General features: G+C 37.4%; 1 protein-coding gene across 1 annotated transcript in view; it reads left to right on the top strand.

Moving 5' to 3' along the window:
* Positions 1 to 19,690, top strand: part of LOC140205266 (transmembrane 7 superfamily member 3-like) — a 61,589-nt gene extending 41,899 nt beyond the window's left edge. Inside the window, exons 6-12 of the mRNA XM_072272731.1 lie at positions 7,502 to 7,679; positions 8,699 to 8,791; positions 9,498 to 9,578; positions 10,797 to 10,949; positions 14,231 to 14,328; positions 15,724 to 15,886; positions 16,281 to 19,690. Coding sequence (XP_072128832.1) covers positions 7,502 to 7,679; positions 8,699 to 8,791; positions 9,498 to 9,578; positions 10,797 to 10,949; positions 14,231 to 14,328; positions 15,724 to 15,886; positions 16,281 to 16,450 — 936 coding nt within the window. The 3' untranslated portion in view covers positions 16,451 to 19,690. The remainder of the gene's footprint in view (positions 1 to 7,501; positions 7,680 to 8,698; positions 8,792 to 9,497; positions 9,579 to 10,796; positions 10,950 to 14,230; positions 14,329 to 15,723; positions 15,887 to 16,280) is intronic.
* The last annotated feature ends 574 nt before the right edge of the window (positions 19,691 to 20,264 follow it).

Here is a 20,264-nt window from a genome sequence, read left to right as displayed (position 1 = left end):
AGCAGAAACAGAAGGAACAATCTACGTATTCTGGGTCTTGAAGAATCAGTTGAGGGTGCCCACCCCATGGAGTTCTTTGCAAGCTTTCTGAAGCAGCTATTCCCTGATTTATTGCCGTCTGCGCCTAAGTTGGATTGCACCCACCGGTCGCTGGCCCTCAAACCAAAGTCGGGAAAGCGACCTAGGTCAGTTATTTTATGTTTTCATGAATTTCATACTAAGGAGCTTTTAATCTGTCATACCCGTCGAGTAGGAATGATCGATTACAATGGGAAGATGATCAGATTCGTGGAATATTATACACCGGAGGTTATGGCTGGACGTGCCAAGTATAAAGAGGTCATGTCGCTGCTTTATAACAAAGGGTTTAAGCCCTCCCTTTGCTTCCCTGCACATCTTAGAATCATTCAGAAAAATGGTGTGCAGAAATGGCTGGGATCAGTTGAACACACATAGAAGTTTTTGAAAGAAGATTGATCGCATTATATCTCTTACAAGAGCAATTATCTTTTTAATATTGGATAAAATAAGGTTTTAATAAACTTGCGTTTTGACCATTTATATATCTTGTTTTTTGGTATTTTTTACTATTGTTGATGTTTTTCTATATATATATTAAAATGAATCCTCTTGTGTTTTGGATTTCTGATCTAAGTTTTTTTTTTGTCTGTTTTGTCTTGGAACATAATAACCTTGAATGATTGGAGTTTTGTCAGCAGGGTTTCTTTGGGAGGGTTGTCTTTAGGGTTTAGCATGCTGACTGTCCTTTGGCCGGCTTTTTGGCTTTGGGAGGGGGAGGAGAATGGGGTCTTTTTTCTTTTTTCTCTGGAAGCTGGTTTGGGCTATCATCCAAAGTTTCTGTTTGAGTACCTTATTTTATGGTTCGTTCTCTGCTAATAATTTATGGTCAGATCTTTTAACTCTTCTGTTAATTAGTATTTAAAAAGGATCGAAATATTAATTTGCGTAATTTTAATGTGAAAGGGTTAAATCATCCTGTGAAACGGAATAAGATTTTCGCTTATATTAAAAAGTTAAGGACCCCCATTATTTTTCTTCAAGAAACACACGTACGTAGTTGTGACAATGCACACCTTTTTAATCAGTGAAGGGTTCTACAATTTCATTCTTCATTCAGAGCAAAATCTTGAGGGGTCTCGATTTTTATAGACAATACAATTTCTTCTGTTCAACATAAAGTTGTCTCTGACCCTAATGGGCGATTTGTCATAGTATCAGGAAAACTAGATAATAAATTAATTGTATTTGCTAATGTGGATGACCGAGAATTTTTTAAGCGTTTCTTTTCATTCCTGCCAGATTTGAGTCTTTATTCTTTAGTGATGGGAGGAGATTTTAATTGTTGTCTCAGACCCAGTATTAGATCATTCTTCTCTTAAATCAGCCACAGCTAATAAATTGACTTTATTTGTTCAATCCTTTCTAACCAAATGTGATATTGTTGATGTTTGGCATTTTTTTTCACCCAGCAGAAAGGGAGTATTCATTCTTTTGTCATGTCCATCATTCCTATACCAGGATTGATTTTTTTTATTGATAATCAAATGATTCCATTAGTTTGATCCATTGAATATAAAGAAATAGCTGTATCCGACCAGTCTCCTCTATTTCTATCTTTAAATCTTCCTGGTTTCACTCATATGAACAGATCCTGGCGTTTTAATTTAACTTTGTTATCTGATAAGGACTTTCTAAAATCTCTGGAGAATCAAATTACACTTTTTTGAAGAAAATGCATTGGAAGAGACGTCTAGTCTTATCGTTTGGGACGTTTTTAAGGCCTATATTAGAGGACAAATTATCTCCTATACTGCATATATTAAGAAAAAAGCTAATAAAGAGAGAACTAGTTTAGTTAATCAATTAAAGCAATTGGACCAGAAATATGCTTTGGCACCAGACCCTGAACTATACAAAAGACGTATTGAATTTAAAACTCAATATGATCTTCTTATAACGTATCCAATTGAAAGCCAACTTTTAAAAGATAGAAGCCAATTCTATATACATGGAGAAAAAAACTGGTAAACTATTGGCTAATCAATTGAAGACCCTTATAGCTAAACGGCAAATTAAAGAAATTCACAAACCCAATGGTGATATGACAGCTGACCATTTTGAAATAAGTGACACTTTCAGAGAATTTTATTCTAAACTGTATAGTTCTGATTTTGTTAAAGATAATACTGCAGTGAACAATTCTTTAGACCAATTAAATATTCCTGAACTTAAGGTTGATAATCGAAAGCAGTTGGATCAACCTATTTCTTAGGAGGAAATCACTGAGGCTATACGTTCATTGCATTCTGGGAAATATACAGGACCTAACAGATTCTCTGGCGAATTTTATAATTCTTTTTCTTCATTGCTTATACCTTATTTATGTTCTACCCTTACTGATTTCCTTCAAGGTGGGTTGGTTGCCACAGTCTTTTAATGAAGCTTCCACTTTGCTTATTCTTAAAAAGAATGAGAATCCCACTGAATGCTCTTCATATAGACCAATCTCTTTACTCAATGTTGATGCTAAGATCCTATCTTAAGTTTTGGCCCGTAGACTCGAAAATATTACACCTTCTCTAATATTGGTCAGACAGGATTTATTAAAAATTGATATTCCCATTTTAATATACGGCAATTGTTAAATGTTATGTATTCTTCATCCATGGAAATATCAGAATGTGTGATTTCTCTGGATGCGGAGAAGGCTTTTGACCGAGTTGAATGGAATTACCTATTTAAAGCCTTAGAAACTTTTAATTTTGGGCCCAGTTTTATTCATTGGATTAAATTATTTCACTTATCTCCCTTCGCTCGGGTCCTTACTAACTTTCAGAATTCTAAACCAATTAAACTCCAACGTGGAACCAGATAAGGATGTCCGTTGATCCCTTTGCTTTTTGATTTGGTATTAGAACCTTTAGCAATTGCCTTTTGAGAGTCTAAAGATATCACCGGTATCTTAAGACAAGGTACTATTCATAAAGTCTCGCTTTATGCTGATGACCTATTGCTTTTTATATCTAATGTTACAACTTCTTTACCCTCTGTTTCTTTTACTGACTAATTTTTGTCAGTTTTCAGGATATAAATTGAATTTACATAAGAGTGAATTGTTTCCCTTAAATAATTTGACACCAACTGATATTAACCTTCCTTTTAAAATTGTAAGAAAACAATTTACATATTTGGGTGTAACAATCGCTAAGAAATATAAAGATCTGTTCAAAGAAAATTTTCTAACCTTAATGAACTATGTGAAAAAGACCCTTTCTAATTGGTGGCCTCTCTCTTTATCATTGATTGGTCGAATTAATTCTATTAAAATGAATTTTACCTAAATTTATATACCTTTTTCAAGCCGTACCTGTTTTTTATTCCTAAGTTTTTTTGATTCTTTCGATTCGATTCTTTCTTCCTATATATGGAAGAACAGAAAACCCCAATTAATTAAAGCCCACCTTCAAAAAATGAAGAAGAATGGAGGCCTTGCTGTACCCAATTTTAGGTTATAGTATTGGGCAATTAACACACGAAATCTTACATTCTGGTTATATTAATCGTGAGGATTGTCCATTATGGGTCTTTTTGGAAGCCAACTCTGTTACGGAATTTTCTATTACTTCTCTTCTTGGATCCTCTCTTCCTTTACCTTTAAATAAATTAACTGACAGTTTGGTGGTTAAATACACTTTGAGAATCTGGCTACAGTTTAGAAAACATTTCGGTTTATTGAGATTTTCCCTTTCTAGTCCTATTTTTTTTAAACCATCTACGACCAATCTGTTTTTTAGATAATGGGATAGATTAGGCATTAAACAATTTCACGATCTGTTTGTTGGAGGGATTCTTTCCTCTTTTGAGCAGCTCTCAGTGAAATATAACCTATTAAATACCCACTTTTTTTCAATATCTACGGATTAGAGATTTTTTAAGATCTGAACTACATTAATTTTGTACCAGCCCAGATAAGAACAGAATAGATGTAATTTTAAAATTTGAAACCTTTTGATAATGCTCAATATCTTATATTTATGGTCTGTTGTTGGGACTGATTATGGCTCCTTTAGACAAAATTAAGAAAGATTGGGAAAAGGATTTACAAACTTCATTATCTGATGAGACCTGGAGGGCTATTTTCAAAATGGTTAATTCATCATTATGTGCTCGTATTTCCCTCCTAAAATTTAAAGTGGTACATAAGGCTCATATGTCTAAAGACAAGCTCTCTTGTTTTTTTTGCAGATATAGCTCCTTATTGTGACAGATGTAATAATGGAGAGGCTTCATTACTTCATATGTTTTGGTCATGTTCGAGCCTTGAAAAATATTGGAAAGATGTATTCTGAACTTTTTCTGTACTCTTTAAAGTTAATTTTAAGCCCAGTCCTTTGACTGCCTTATTTGGTATCGTTGAGGAAAGCTATAATTTTGGAGCCTTCTGATTTGCCGGTACTGGCTTTTATTTCTCTTATGGCTAGGAGGGCGATCTTGCTTAAATGGAAGGAGATTGCCCGCCCCCCCCCCCCCCCCCGCACACACACATACTCAATGGTTATGCGATGTTATGTCATGTTTAAATTTAGAGAAGATTCATTGTTTGATTTCTGATTCTAATCAAGATTTTCAAACGCTATGAGGACCCTTTCTGAACTATTTTAAAAATCTTTGAATTGGTTTTGTTATTAAAATATAGATCTGGGCTATTATTATAAAACACTATATGGTAAAGTACACTTTTTGTTTTTTTTTTACCAACCAGTTTTGTCTTGGTAGTGGGTGTAGATTTTTTTAATAATACGATTAACCATATTATTGTATTTCATAATTCAATTTATTTTATTTGATTGATCATGAATGTGGGATACCATGATTGTATCAGTGTGATTTATACATAGTGCATTTTGTGCTACCTTATTTTGATTTATGATAAATATCCTTATGAATTCTGTATTTGTGTATATGAAATTTAATTAAAATATTGGAAAAAGAAAAAGAATTTGCAGATGGCACAACCATTGTCAGCATTCAGGTGGGATATTGAAAATCTGGTTGAATGGTTGATATCAAAATCAGAGTTGATAATTGACTGCAGGAGGAAGAAATCAGAGATCCATGAGCCAGTCCTCATTAGGAGATCAGAGATGGAGAGTGCCAGTAGCTTTAAATTCCTGTGCGTTTTCATATCAGAGGATCTGTTCAGAGACCAGCACATAAGTTTAATCACAATGAAGGCATAGCAGTACCTTTTTTTTTTAAAAGAAGTTTGTGTAGATTTGGCACATCATCTAAATGTTTGAAGTTCTCTAGATGTACAGTGGAAAGTATCTTTGGTTGCATAACAGTGGTATGGCAACACCAAGGCCCAAGAATGGAAATGCTTATAAAAAGTAGTGGATACAGCCCAGTCCATAAAAGGAAAAGCCCTCCCTACCATTGAGCACATCTACAAGGAGCACTGTCATATGAAAGCTACGTCCATTATCAAGGACCCCAACTATCCAGGCCAGGCTCTCTTCTCACTTTTGCCACCAGGGAGGCGGTACAGGGGCCTTGGGCCCCACACCGCCAGATTCAGGAACAGCTATTCTCCTTTAACAGCCAGGCTCCTAAACCAGTGTGAATAACCTCACTACTGTGAACTGACTTTCAAGGACTCTGCAGCTTATGTTCTCAGTATTATTTATTTACTTATTTATTATTCTGTATTTGCACAGTTTGTCTTTTGTATGTTGGTTATTTGTCAGTTATTATTTTTTGTTCTACTGTGACTGCTTGAAAAATCTCGAGGTAGCATACAGTATAATGACATGTACTTGGATAATAAAATTTGCTTTGAGCGTTGAATTAACTTTGAAATGATCTCCTTGTACACATCCTTCCCAAGTTATGTCTATCCTGTACATATAAACAAGCATATGGAGAACAGCAAAATGAATTTGAAGGCTGCTGATGGCCTGCAGGCATCCTCTGCCACGTGGGAACTTTGAAAGGTTGAGTTAAATGCCCTGGTTTAACTACCCATTGCCTATTGCTGACCCATCCTTTTATTTAGATATTGCCAAACAGCTGCATTGCCAATTTGTAAATTATTTGGATTATAACCTGAGGAGGACCTATTGTTAATATACTCCAATCCAGGAACCTTGTCCTCATTATCTTCGAGGCTTCCCTATGCCTTCCCATAATGTGACAACTTCAATTCTCCAAGGAATCCTGCCATTTACTGTATACTTTCCTCTTGCATTTGACCCCTCAAAATTCATCGCCTTACACTTGTGTGGATTAATTGCATATGCACTTTTCCACCCAGAGTTGTAACTGATCTATAAAAATTTCCTCACTATCTACAACTCCTCCATTTTTCCAATCATCTGCAAACTTGTAAATCAAACCGCCTACATTTTTATCCAAATCATTAATGCATATTACAAACAGGGGGTTCCATACCAATCCTTGTGGAACATCTCCTCTACCACTAGACGGTACGTTCTCTGACCAAGTCAATTTTAGATCCAGTTTACTAACTCACCATAAGTCTCATATACCTTAATCTTTTGAATCTTATTTCTGCTTGTTTGGGACTGTTGTATCTTCAAATGCAGTTTGCCCACATTCTGCTTGGTCTGCATAATTTTATAAAAGGGAATTGAAAGTTCCTTTTAAATTTTATCCAGGGTAAGGGGGAAAAAAGCATTTCTATTTTTGACACGCTTCCTGTCAAAAAGTTTCTAATGTGACAGAATACAAACATCTTGCATCAAGAAAGGCATGCTATTTTCTCTTAGGGGTGAATCATTCATGCCATTTCTGGACATTTTGTTGCATGTTTTAAAAATTCATAAACACATCCTGCAGAATATTTTTGTTTTTCTTAAAATTAGTACACAATAATAGTGCGAGTTCAAGGGAATATTTTCCTTCTGTTGCATCTTTCCAATCGATGCACGAAATTAGTTCATGCGATAAGAAGCTTTGTAGCTTTACTTCCACAAATATGCTTCTGTCTGTCAGAGTCATAATGAATCTCCCTTGTATGCAGTTTGTAATAATAGAGATCTTGCTTCCTGTCTAAAATGATCCAGAAAGCATAGGTTTGCTATTATGGATATCTTTTGCAACAGGATCTGTCTAAGCCATTGAGATGGAAATGGTTTCATTGATTACTACAGAGCTAGTGAGATCTCTTGGATTCCCGGTGACTGTTATTTTTACCTTCCTGCTCTTCTGATCAGGAGCTGCTTTGAATTTGTATTGCTGTCTGAGGTAGCTTTGCCATCCAGGGATATTCCCCATGGAGGTAGGTGTTGCAGCTTGCACATGGCACCAGCTTCTGTTCCCAGATCCTGGAATTGCAACTGAAGTAAAAGGTTGAATGACCATTTCTGTGAGTCCATAATATAAGGTATATTAAGAACATACTTTAGTCTTGTAAGCTGGCAAACTTTTAGACTAAGTGTACATTCTCTTTCTATCATAGGTAACTACAATAAGCTCAATTCAGCAGACCAGACTCTATGGAAATTCATATGTTGGCATTGGAGTGATATATAATGTTATTGTGAGAGACCCTCTCTTAAAGACCTCTGCAGCTTATGCCCCTGTGTCCACGTACACCTGTAACATGTCCTTCAAGGGGTACAAATGTAAGAATCCAGGTAAGCAAAACATAATCTCTTCAGCATTCAACATTAAGTAATTTTAAACCTCTGGATTTTAAAATATTTCTATTTTGTGGCTGACCCCTCTAAGGTTAAAAAAAAAGGAAGTTGGGGACAAATTGAGATCTGTTCATACATCCGCCTAGCTCAAAAAAGGAATAAAAGTGTGTGTTAAACACAAACAATGTATTCTCCTCCCACCCACGCTTCCTCCCCCACATTAATAATGTTGAAGATAATTTGGAGGGCATTCTAGTTGCTTCACATTGCTTGCCACTCTTACTGTTTTGTTTTGAAAGCAGATTGATCATCTCTTTTCTGTTTTTCGTCCATTTTTTAATTGAGGGGAAATATGTAATTTCATTTGGGAGAAATCCTGTGCTTTCTGACAATAGACAATATACTTAAGATTTTAAAAGTGGAAGGGAACACATTTTCATTCCTTGTTCACTTAAGTAAAATCACATGTTCCAAGCACAGAAATTCTAATTGACATGGGAAATCTAGCTGACTTGTAACAGGTTTTAATATAATGGGGAAGGGTGTTCATAACTCAAATGCAAATTAATTCCTTTAAGTTTTTTTTCTATTTTAGAAGTTAAATTAGAGGCCTTGTTTATTCATGAAAGTGGCAGAGTGGTGCAGCAAGCTGCTTCCTCACAGCTCCTGTGATTTGTTGTATGTGTGGAGTTTGCATGCTCTCTATCTGCTCATGTACTCCACCAAGTGCTCTGGTTTACTCCACCAGGTGCTTGGGTTAGACGCAGATTGCAAGGATATGCTTGTAGATTAATTAGCTGGTGTAATTTGCTGCTGGTGTGGGGGTTGTTGCACAGCATGTGAGAGAGAGAGAGAGAGAGAGAGAGAGAGAGAATAGATTACAGGGAAATCAGGGGCTGATAGCTAAAGGCTCAAACAGCCATTTGGCTCAATGTTGTAAGAAGTGATTCTGGTTACTCACATCGAGAAAGTTTAAATGTACTTTCCAAAACTGCATTCATTTTCTTGTTTTGCAGATGAAACATTCATCTACATACAGATTCTGTGCACCATAATTGGAATCTATGGTCTGTTACTCTGCCTAACTGGGCATAGAATCTTTGAAGCAGGTAAAGTCTTAAAATATGTGTAATGGGACTTTATTTTGTAATGTACGTGTAAACTTATGTCTGTAGCCTCCTTGTTCTTTTTCCTTTATGGAGATGCTATTGATAGTCAGTTGCAGTATGTTTTAAGATATTTTCCTTTTCTCCTTAAGCACTGAAAAGGATATTAAAAGATGACTTGCTTATAGATGACCTCTATATTATGGCCATTTCAGTTACAGAAATTCACCCTTGTAGAATTAATAAATCACCATTCATAAAATTGAGATACTGAATGAAACTCTCAAAGAATTTATGTGGGAGAAAGGGGGTGTACTGTAAATAAATCACACATTTATTCATTATTTTTCAGTTCTTGTTTCTTGATGTTTGCACTGATAACATAGCTTCACATTAGGGAAAATCACGATAAAGATTCTTACTTTGAATTCAATGTCCCCAGCCAGTATTACAGGGATAGGATGTATATTTGATCAGATATTTCAAAGACAAAATGAAGGCAGATATTCTAAAGTGGACAGGTGCCAGAGATGCACATGCTTCTATTAGGTGCAGAGAGTAAAACAATCCGTGTCTGTCATATTGGTCTGATCGCTGGGTGTACGTTGCAATTGATTTCAGATCACAGGATTACAATTGCCTTCTGTGGCTGAGGATGAATATTGGAACTGAGCAAACTTCTATTTTCAATTTTTTTTTTTATTTGCAGAATTCCTCTTCTTTGGATTCCTGATCTTTGCATTTATAAGCTTTGTTGTGGTAACCCGATTCTCTTCACTTGACTTCATCAGTAAGTGTTGACTAAGAAGCCATATATGTTCACTTTTTAGTCTAAGTTTGTCCAACAAAATTTTTGATAATCAGTTGTGCTACTTCAGAGATACATTTTTTTTTTTTCTTTCCTGTCACTGGTTTCACCAGTACGATTTAAATTGCATAATATTTCGGGAGATTGTATCAATTTTTTTTTAACCTGATTTACCAAGTGGGTGCTCTGTACTCAAAAATATAACAACAATACCCATGAACTGGATCTGTAGGCAGTAATGTTAATATTAAGATGTAATATACTTATTCTGTGAATGGATATTTCCTTACAGGATTATCTTTCTACATGATGTAATATATATGTGTGCCATTCCTTCTGGGGAGGGAGTAAGCTTTCCAGAGAACGCTGAACAAAAAATGGGCTCCATTTCACCTCTTCACTGATTGTCTTTCATGACAAAATGTTCATGTTTCCTTAACTGTACTGCAGATTGTCCACATCCATCCATCTTTGCATTATAATAGCCACCTCCAGTCTGGAAGCTAACATCATCATTGATGAAGTGCAGAATGTTAATACCATTATTTTAATTATATACACCTTTTCATTATGCCTTTTTTCATTTATTTATTGACATACAGCACAGAATAGGGCCTTCCAGCCCTTTGAGCTGCGCAGCCCAGCAATCCCCAGGCTTAATCCTAGCCTAATCACGGGAAAATTTACAATAACCAATTAACCTACCAACAGGTACGCCTTTAGACTGTAGGGGGAAACCCTGAGGAAACCATGGGGAGAACGTACAAACTTCTTACGGGCGGTCAAATGGGAGATATGATAAGGGTCTTCACTTTCCCAAAATTTGCAATGGATTCAGTTTGGTGGTTTTTGATATACATACTACTGACGATTTGGAACTCGACATCTGTGCAAGCTGCGACAGAAGTGGCTGAAGTGCATGTGCATAATAATCTATCATTCAGCTAAGTTTATATGAACTTCTGGCTGACTAGGCTGAGAGCTCTTTTGCATATCTAATGATTGACGTTCTAATCAGAAATTAAGTGACCTCCAATTTATACCATCTTTAAAGAGACTTTGCAGTTGAGTTTCTATATAATATGCCATTTGATATTGGTTGATAATACAGTAACGCTGTAAAATATTTCCCTAAAAGCTCTTTTAATGTTTTACATGAAAGCTTTAGACATCCTTCACTCCCACTGTATTCTTTTGCAGAACGGTTTGCTGTTTTGGTAGGCGTGGGATTGTTTGGTGGCTTGTTGATGACTCTCGTGAGGTGGAGGTTTGGTCTTCCTGTCACCTGCGTGACATTTGTGGGATTTGTGCTGGGATTTCTGGTGGCAGCAATCATTTTCTTCACTCCACTTGGTAAGTCAAAGGAATGTAATCAATATAACTTGTGCATATTTCTGGTTGTCCAGCTGCAGGAGGGATGTTATTAGACTGGAAAAAATACAGAAAAAATTCATGAGGAGGTTACCGAGATTTGTGGACTTGAGTTATAAAGGCTGGATAGGCCAGGACTGTTTCCAATGAGGCTGGGGGGTGACCTCATAGAGGTTAGAAGTCATGAGTGGTTTGGATAAGGTGAACTGTCAGTGTTTCTCCCATGGTACTACAGTCAAAAACTAATCAGCATAGATTTCGGATAAGACCGGGAAGATTTATGCGGTACCTGAGGGGCCACTTTTTCACACGTAGGATGGTGGGTAATACAATGATTTTCCATAGATGTGATAGAAGTGGCTATTATTACATGTTTAAAGGGTATTTGGACAGGAATAGGAATGTTTTAGTAGAATATGAGCCAAAGGCAGGCAAATGGGATTAGCTCAGGTAGACGGCTTGGTTGGTATGGATGAGTTCTGTATAACTGACTCTACAATTAGATTGGTTGAATTAGTTGTATCCACTCACAACTGTGTTCTGGTAATGTTTTCACTTTAGAAGAACAAAACACTCATGCGGAAGTTTCCATGTCTTATGCCTCTTTTGTCAACTTAGCTGGGGTTCAGTTGCTGAGCAAGCGTTTGTCGAAGGGAATTTATGACCAAGCGATGGAATACTTTGCAAAAGTCTTGGTAGCTTGTCGGATTTGCTATATCTTGATCCTGCAAAACATGTATTTTTATAATGTGAAGAGGCCATTCAGCCTATTGAATCTATGCTGCCTCTGAGGAATCCCATCAATCCCATTTCTCATTTTTATTCCCCTGCAACTTATTTTGTCCCAACACCCACCTACACAAGGAGTAATTTGCAGTGATCACTTATTCTTCTAATGTGCATGCTTTTGGGATGTGGGAGAAAACTGGAGCACATGATGAACTTGTGCGATCATGGGGAGCATGTGCAAGCAATACACAGACAACTCCAGAGGTCAGAACTGAGCTACCTGCATACTTAATCCTTTCTTCTGACCAGCCAATGACAATACTTCAAGATTCTTTCCCGTACCTATTCTGTCTTTGATAGTATAATAGCAGGACAAGGAACTGTCTTTTCAGCTACCAGAATAGAAATTTACTGGTCTAGGCAGTAATAACCAGAATATTGAATTGCATGCATTTTCATGTGCAGAAAATGAAATAAAGAGGAAACATAAACAGTAAAAACTCAGGTATTTTGATTCTTTAGAATCTTCCATTTCTGGAGGAGTTCGTTAAATTAAGATTTTAATGAACGGAATATCATTGTCAGCCTGCAAGACCTTTATAGGTTTAGAAGAAAAATGGGCTTCTAGCAAATTATATTAGCCTTACCTTGCTCTCAAGCAAGTAAATCCAGCAGATTGTTGCTGTACACAAGGAAATCTGCCAGTGATGGAAATCCAAGCAATACACACACAAAATGCTGGAGGAACTCAGCAGGCCAGGCAGTATCTATGGAAAAGAGTGCAGTCGATGCTTCAGACTGAGACCCTTCATCAGGACTGCAGAAAAAAGATGACAAGTCAGAGCAAGTATATGGGGGGAAGGGGGGAAGAAGTACAAGGTGGTAGGTGAAACTAGGAGAGCAGGAGGGGTGAAGTAAAGAGTTGAGAAGTTGATTGGTGAAAGAAGTGAAGGGCTGGAGAAGGGGGAATCGGATGGGGAAGGGTAGAAGGCTATGGAAGAAAGGGAAGGGGGATGAGCACAGGGCGGTGATGGGAAGTAAGGAGATGAGGGGTGAGAGGGAAATGGGAATTGTGAAGGGGGGGGGTTGGGGTCATGCTTTCAGATTGGAGGCTACCCAGGTGGAATATGAGGTGTTGCTCCTGCATCCTGAGTGTGACCTCATTGTGGCAGTAGAGGAGGCCATGTACTGACATGTTGGAATGGGAAGTGAAATTGAAATGGGTGGCTACAGGTAGATCCGGCTTATCTAGTGGATGGAACATAGGTGCTTAGCGAAGCAGTCTCCCAATCTATTGGATCTCACTGATATACAGGAGGCCATACCGGGAGCACTGGATGCAGTAGGTGACCCCAACAGATTCACCGGTGACGTGTTGCTCACCTGGAAGGACTGTTTGGGGCTCTGTGAATGGTAGTGAGGGAGGAGGTGTAGGAGCAGGTGTGGCACGTGTTCTGCTTGCAAGGATAAATGCCAGGAGGGAGATCAGCGGGGGATGACAAATAGATACGGGAGTCACCTAGGGAGCAATTCCTGTGGAACATGGAGAGTAGGGAGAAGGGAAAGATGCACTTGGTGGTGGGATCCTATTGGAGATGGCAGAAGTTATGGAGAATTATGTGCCAGACATGGAGGCTAGTAGGGTGCTAGGTGAGGACAAGAGGAACTCTGTCCCTGGAGGCGTGGCAGGAGAATGGGTGCTGTGAGGGCAGAAGGGTGCGAAATGGAAGAGATGAGGGTGAGGGTGGCATTGAAAGTAGAGGAAGGAAAGCCCCCTTTGAAGAAGGAGGAATCCCATTAGTTCTGGAATGAAAAGCAGATGCAATTGAGACAGAGGAACTGAAATAAGGGGATGGCAGTTTTACAAGTGGCAGGATGGGAAGGGGTATTGTCCAGCTAGTTGTGAGAATCAGTGGCCTAATAAAAATATCAGCAGATAGACTGTCATGTAGCTTCACAGTTTTCATGGACTTTACTGCTAAATTTCTCAGCAGTGTTCTGGAACTGAGGAAAGACCAGAGTAATTTGATGACTCGTTCTAGACTTCATTAACTGCACACTGGAGGTCACTGTAAAGTGTGGTGCGTGGTGAACCACCTCAGATGCAGGATATGGTTGACTACCTGCAGCAAATGGAAAATCTGACTTTGCAAGTCAATCAGCAATTTTTTCTCCAAACTTTCCAAATTTTCTTGTCTGGCTGTGGCCAAAAAAATCCTGTTCTCATTTAAGTAAGATATTAAATTATTTATTTGCGGGTTCACAATGTGAGCATCATAACTAACAGGAATTGTTCATTGTGAATTAAACAGCTTACAACCCCATTTTAGGGGGAATGTACAAGTCAGTGATATTGCTTTGCATGTGAAGTCATGTAACAGAGAGCAAATAAGGATGGGATATTTCTTTCCTAAAGGACGAGAATGTGTATCTGTTGACAGAACAGCACGATCTGAAATATTTGTGAACCAAATATTTGGGCCAAGGTGGCTTTGTTGCTGATGTCTACCTTAATCTTTCTTTATCTTAAACAGCAAATCTCAATTTATTCCATAATGACCTGAACTTCTGGATGATATATGCCTTTATAACACTGGTCATCCCTGTAGTTCTTCTTCCATTCGCGAAAACAGTAAGTATTTCTGCTTTTAAAAAATTCTATTTAATGGACAGGTTATCTGCAGTGGTAATGAAAAGTAAATGCTCTGTAAAGTAAGCAGCTTTATAATAATCAAACTCTGTTATTAAGTGATTAGAAGTTTGTCAAGGTTTACAAACACTAATAGTTTATGAAATTGTGAAGTGTAGGATGGCCAACTACAGTGTTTTCCCATGGAGAAATGTGTACTGTAGTTCACTTACATCACTAATGATGTGTTCCAGTACATCCTCAGATGTACCTCAGCATCAGAGATTTTACTTTGAACTTTGGAATGGAGGGATTCATGTGTAGGTAGAAGGGATTAATTTAACTTGGCATTATGCTCAGTGAGATACAATCACAAAGTGTTCTATCAAAGATCTATTTGCATTCAAGTACTTTTGCTTTTGTTGTTAAGGTACTTGTACTGATTAGTTTGAGTTTGTGCAGCTGGTGCATGCAATCACTAAGCAACTCGTACTTAGAACTGTGCAGCACAGAAACAGGCCTGTCTCTGACTTTAATCCCATTATTTTAATCCTATTTAATTCTCCTACTCATTTATACACCAGGAGCAATTCGCAGTGCCCAATTAACCTACCGAACCGCATGTCTTTGGGACAAGGAGGAAGCCCCTGTGTTCATGGGGAAACATGGCAGTATAGATCAGGATTGAACCCAGGTAATTGGTTCTATGAAGCAGTTACTTCGCCTGATGTGCCATACAACTATACCAAACTCAGGTTACACTCTGAAACCAGGGTGCACTCTGCACCGCTAATCTTCATGTACGTGCTAATTACGTTCCTAAATAATCATTGAGTTGTTAAAAAAAAAATAGAGACCCACGATGGGGCACTTTTACAAAGAGCACTTGCACAAGAAAGTAAAATCCATCATCATGGACCCACACCATCCATGCCAAGCTCTCTTGCTGCTACCATCAGGAAGGAGGTGCATGTATCTTGAGTCCCTCACCACCAGGTTTAGGAGGAGTTATTACCCTTTAACCATCAGGCTCCTGAACCAGTGTGGATGACTTCACTCACCACAACACTGAACTGACCACTGGATACAACCTATGGACACTCTGGCTCATGTTCTCAGTATTACTTGTTTATTTATTGCTTTGTATTTACACAGTTTGTCTTTTGCACATTGGTTGCTTGTCAGTCTTTGTGTGTAGTTTTTCATTGATTATTGTATTTCTGTGAGTGCTTGCAAGAAAGTGAATCTCGGGGTAGTATATGGTGGCAGATACGTACTTTGGTAATAGATAATAGTGCAGATAATAGTTAATAGTACAGATAAGTACTTTGAACTTTGCACTTTGCAATTTGTATAATGTGTTAAATATTTTCTAATTAATGAATTTTCTTTTAATAGCTGAACATCATCAGTTGTGCTTTGGTTGGCTCGTATGCAGTGATTATTGCATTTGGCGTTTACGTCTACAGCAGTCTAACTTACATAATTCTAAATGTTATCAAAAGAGCAATACATCCAGATTTTGCAAAGGTCTATAGCAATGTTCCTTTTCAGCGTACAGGTAGGTGTACTAGTTCATTGCAGTCTTTTCAGAGGCAGAGAGCATGTAGTTCTTTTAGTGTATTTGTTAACACTGTGATGTTAGCCCATTAACAAAGAGCAGCAAATTAAATCATTCAGTAAGAGAAGCTCTTTTCTATTTGTCAAAGTATGCTCATGGATTAAATAAAGAAATGATGGCAGTAATCCCTAGCAGTTTAAATTCTGAGAATATTAGTAACCTCTACTCTACCTTAAGTAAAAATGGGCAGTTTGCTTCATTCTGTACTCAATAGATGCAGAATGCAATATTGTTACTGTTAAAAAGATGTATTATTTGTTTGGTTCAGTTTTGTGGCTAAGGCTCCTTGATTTTTGTTAAATGGATTATAATATTTTTATGCTTTCTCTTCCAGATTACATTTTGACATCTGTATGGGTATTTTTGTTTGTTAGTGGTGTAGCACTGCAGTTTATTTTGGCAAGAAATAGATCAACGTTCCCACCTTGTCCGTACCAGAAATGGAGGAGGAGAAGCGCAGTAATTGGAGAACGAACACCTCTGTTGCATCCCCCTGAAATATGACTGTTTGAAATCTGTGTATGCCTTCTCTACTTCATTTCTACATTGTTAATTACACTTTGACGGTGCAGAAATCTGCACAGACTACTCTTCAAAATGGGGAAGAATTTTGCCCTTAATCCTTCAGACTATCTTACAGAATTTCTTTTTGTGAAAGTAGCCAAATTTTAAAATTCCCATTTTGGATTGAATATTCCTGTGTTAGCTATATTTGCAAACATTGTTGGTGTCGATAGTAAATGATTGCATTCATGAAACAATTAACATTCCAATAATTTATATATCCTTCTTAATGTGTGATATAGGTCGCTTAATGTCTTGCATGATATTCAGTGGATGTAATATCTTGTCCTATAAGTGACAGATAAAATTTTAGTTATTTCCTATCTGTTCTCTGCTGTAAGTGGAAACGACGTTCATGATCTTTCCCACAATCCTGAGACCAAACAAGTTTAGTGAAGAGGGTGTTCCTCACTTTTGCTTTATATGTAGAAGATTAGAACAATAGATGAATAACTGAAAAGGAGTGTTTCTGAGCATTTCACTTAAAATTAGCACTTTGGATGTATTAACTACTTGCACATTGTGACATTTTTAATTTACCCTATGGTTTTAGTAGGCTTTTTCTGATTCAAAGATTTGTGTAATTTGTGTCATTTTTTAGGGGGGGGGGATAAAAAGATACAGATTTCAAGCCTATGATTTACACACCACTGCTTACTGTGCAGGTTATCGATTCCTTGATGGCTTCATTTTATGCAAGCAGTAATGAATGAGCATTTTATCGTCCATCCTCCAGGTTAATGGATCTGGCTTGGGGAGGAAATAGTGTGACTACACTTGTATGATTTTCTTTTTTTGTCAGACTTTGCCAAATTAGAGTTCAATATTTTGTGGCCTTCAATACTCTTTCTAGTGTGTGGGAGGAAATGATGAAACTAGTAAAGCAAGGCATAAATTCAGGTGTTGATCTTCATCAGATGACACATTTGGTCTATCTCATACCTTCCCCTTTTGATTTCACATCCCCAACCCTCTTATCCGAAGGGTCACATGGGATTTGTTATCAGCATAAAGGCAAAGAACTAAAGACCAAGACTGGCACATGTGATTCCTCTCAGACTTTGCTAATTTGCACTTTTTCACTTATTTTGTGTGTGCCGAACAATCTGTACTATAATAAGCGTTTTTTTAAAGATTGGGAAATATGCAAAGGAATTTATCCATAGAGATAATTATTTTCAGAATTCCTCTTACTGTAAGAGATCATAAACAGAAGTAGCAATGTCTGCACGGAGGAGCATAGAAACAGAGATGATATATTCAGCCCTTCAAGATTGTTTCCCCACTTCCACTGAGATGATTTGATTTGCATTCTAGTTCAATGGCTACGTACCTTTGTTTAATGCTTCTTGATACTTTCACCCAGTGCTGCATTTTTGCAAAAATTATAAACATCTCTATTTTCTCCTATTGATACATGTTCAAGCAAAATGGTTCTTATGAAATCAAGGTCCAAACTTGCCCTCTGGAGCATGTTCCTCAATGAAAAAATGACTAATTTTATTCATATCTGATTAGCTTTGTAAACCATGGCAAATACTGTAAAGATGTAAATTCTTGGTCTATTTCTCACTTTTTCTTTATACTTCCCAACAATACTAGCACCCCAGGTCAGCCAGGTAGTTACTAAATAATGATAGGGGTGCTAAGGATGTCAACAAATTGTTCTAGAAAGAAATCTACATGTGAAAGTATCACTGAATCAATTTACAACTAACACTTCATCGATGTGCTTTTTTCTTTTTAAGACAGTCTGTATTATAAAATAGTTGCAAATGTTTTGTTTGGTTAATGGAGGGTATACAGTAGAAAAATTTCCTTTACTACTGTTACTGAGTTCTGGCCACTGGAGACATTTGATGAGAGTGATTTACAATATCAAGACATAATAATCTAATAGATTTAGTTAAATATGAGGATTTTGGCCTGTGTTTAAAATTGATTTTCAAATTGTTTGGCCCAACTTGATGCAGAGTTGCAGCCACTCTGTGCAAGAAATCCCATAGTGATTATGGATTTACAGAGGCTACTTCCATTGCAATTCTCTAAATGATCATGATTTGGAGGAGGTTAGGTGGGTGTGAAGAAACTGTAAATGTTAGACTTTGGAAGTAGAGTACTGTGCAAAGGCCTTGAGCACCCTAGCTCTAGATATCTAAGACTTTTGCATAGCACTGTATATGTCAACGTGGAGCTGAAAGGGAGTTGTAAATCTGACGGGAGCAAAGATTGTTGGGAATAGTGGAGGGTGGAGCCCTGCGGGAAAGGCGTGAGACAAGTAGTGCCAGTGATGGGGGATGGGGAAGTAATGTGGGTGCAGACACACCCAGCCCTGAGACACCAGGCAGGGTCAATTGATTCCACACAATTGGTTTATTGATCATTACAGAATGTCTCTGGTGCTTCCTGCTCCCTCCCCTCTCCCTTCCCTTTTTCTCAATCATGATTCTCCTCTCCCTGCCCCCTAGCCCACCCTCAGTCCATGACAGAGACCAATATCAGAATCAGGTTTATCGTCACTCATGTACGTCATTTTTTTTTGTGGCAGCTGTGCAATGTAACGCATAAAATTACTGCAGCACTGTGCAAAAGTCTCAGGCATCCGAGCTATACCTATGCCTAGGACTTTTGCACAGTACTGTGTGTGTGATTGGAAGCAAGCTGATAATTAGTATGAGATGAGAAAAGGTAATAGAATACACAGTTTTTTCACTTGTCTGTAATTTGTGCCATTTTTTTGTTTTCTAACACAGTCCTGAAAATTTGTTTCCAGTTATAGCTATGTCCATGTTGTGGTGTAGTGTTTCACAGCTGATAACTTGGGTAAATAGAAGTATTAACCTCTACGAAAAGGGGAGTCAAACTGTACTTTATTTGATATGTATGGTGTTGCACAGTTTAGATGCTTAACACTGTTTACAATAACCTTTGTACCTTAAATGTTTTTTTCTAAATGAACACGTTCTTAAATATTTGCACTGCCCAGAGTGCTCAGTGTAGAGATTCATTTTGTTAGCCAAACAGATGTACACAATTATGGCTGTACGCTATTTATATTGCCAAATGACCAACACTTTATGTAAAGAAAGAAATTTGTGATTGTAAAACACCAGAAGACATTTCAGTCAGTAATATCTATATACACTAGTTTATTTTCAGATTAAAGTTTCATTCACTGCTGATTTTCTCTTTGTTTCATTTGGCTCACAGATAAGTTAATTTCTGCGTACGCATTTTTTTCCTGCATGGCTAGACTTTTAAGCAAATAACATAATTATGGATGTGTGAATTTCCTGCAAAATTAGGAGGTGAAATGGCATGCTTTAATTTGTAGAACTACAGAACTTGTTGATTTGTGCATCTCTACCATTTGCTTTGCAGTTAGATTTGCTCTTTAATCTTGCCCCAAGAATTTGTCTAGCTGTAGTGCAAGTACTTTTTAATCAATTTAACAATTGTTGAACACTAATAAGCTTCTTGCTCACTAAGTACAAATTAATCTGTAGCCTTCATTTCTTCCCCTTGACTAACTAGAGGTTTTAAATGTGATTTTACGAGAAATGCAGAAGTTGACTAGCGTATGAAAATGTCTTAACTAATGACAGCCAATGCTGGATCCTCCAGCTCAGCAGAATGTTAAGTGTAATATGTGAATGAAATGGATTCTGTTAAGCATAAAAAAGAATAAGATCATCTGATCCATTGTTTCCTCTCCACCTACCATGATACCGTTACTCATGCCATCACAACTGCC

The sequence above is a fragment of the Mobula birostris genome, chromosome 11, assembly GCF_030028105.1.
Source record: "Mobula birostris isolate sMobBir1 chromosome 11, sMobBir1.hap1, whole genome shotgun sequence".
Taxonomy (NCBI): domain Eukaryota; kingdom Metazoa; phylum Chordata; class Chondrichthyes; order Myliobatiformes; family Myliobatidae; genus Mobula; species Mobula birostris.
Note: the sequence above shows the minus strand (reverse complement) of the source record. Positions and strands in the feature narration are given on the sequence as shown.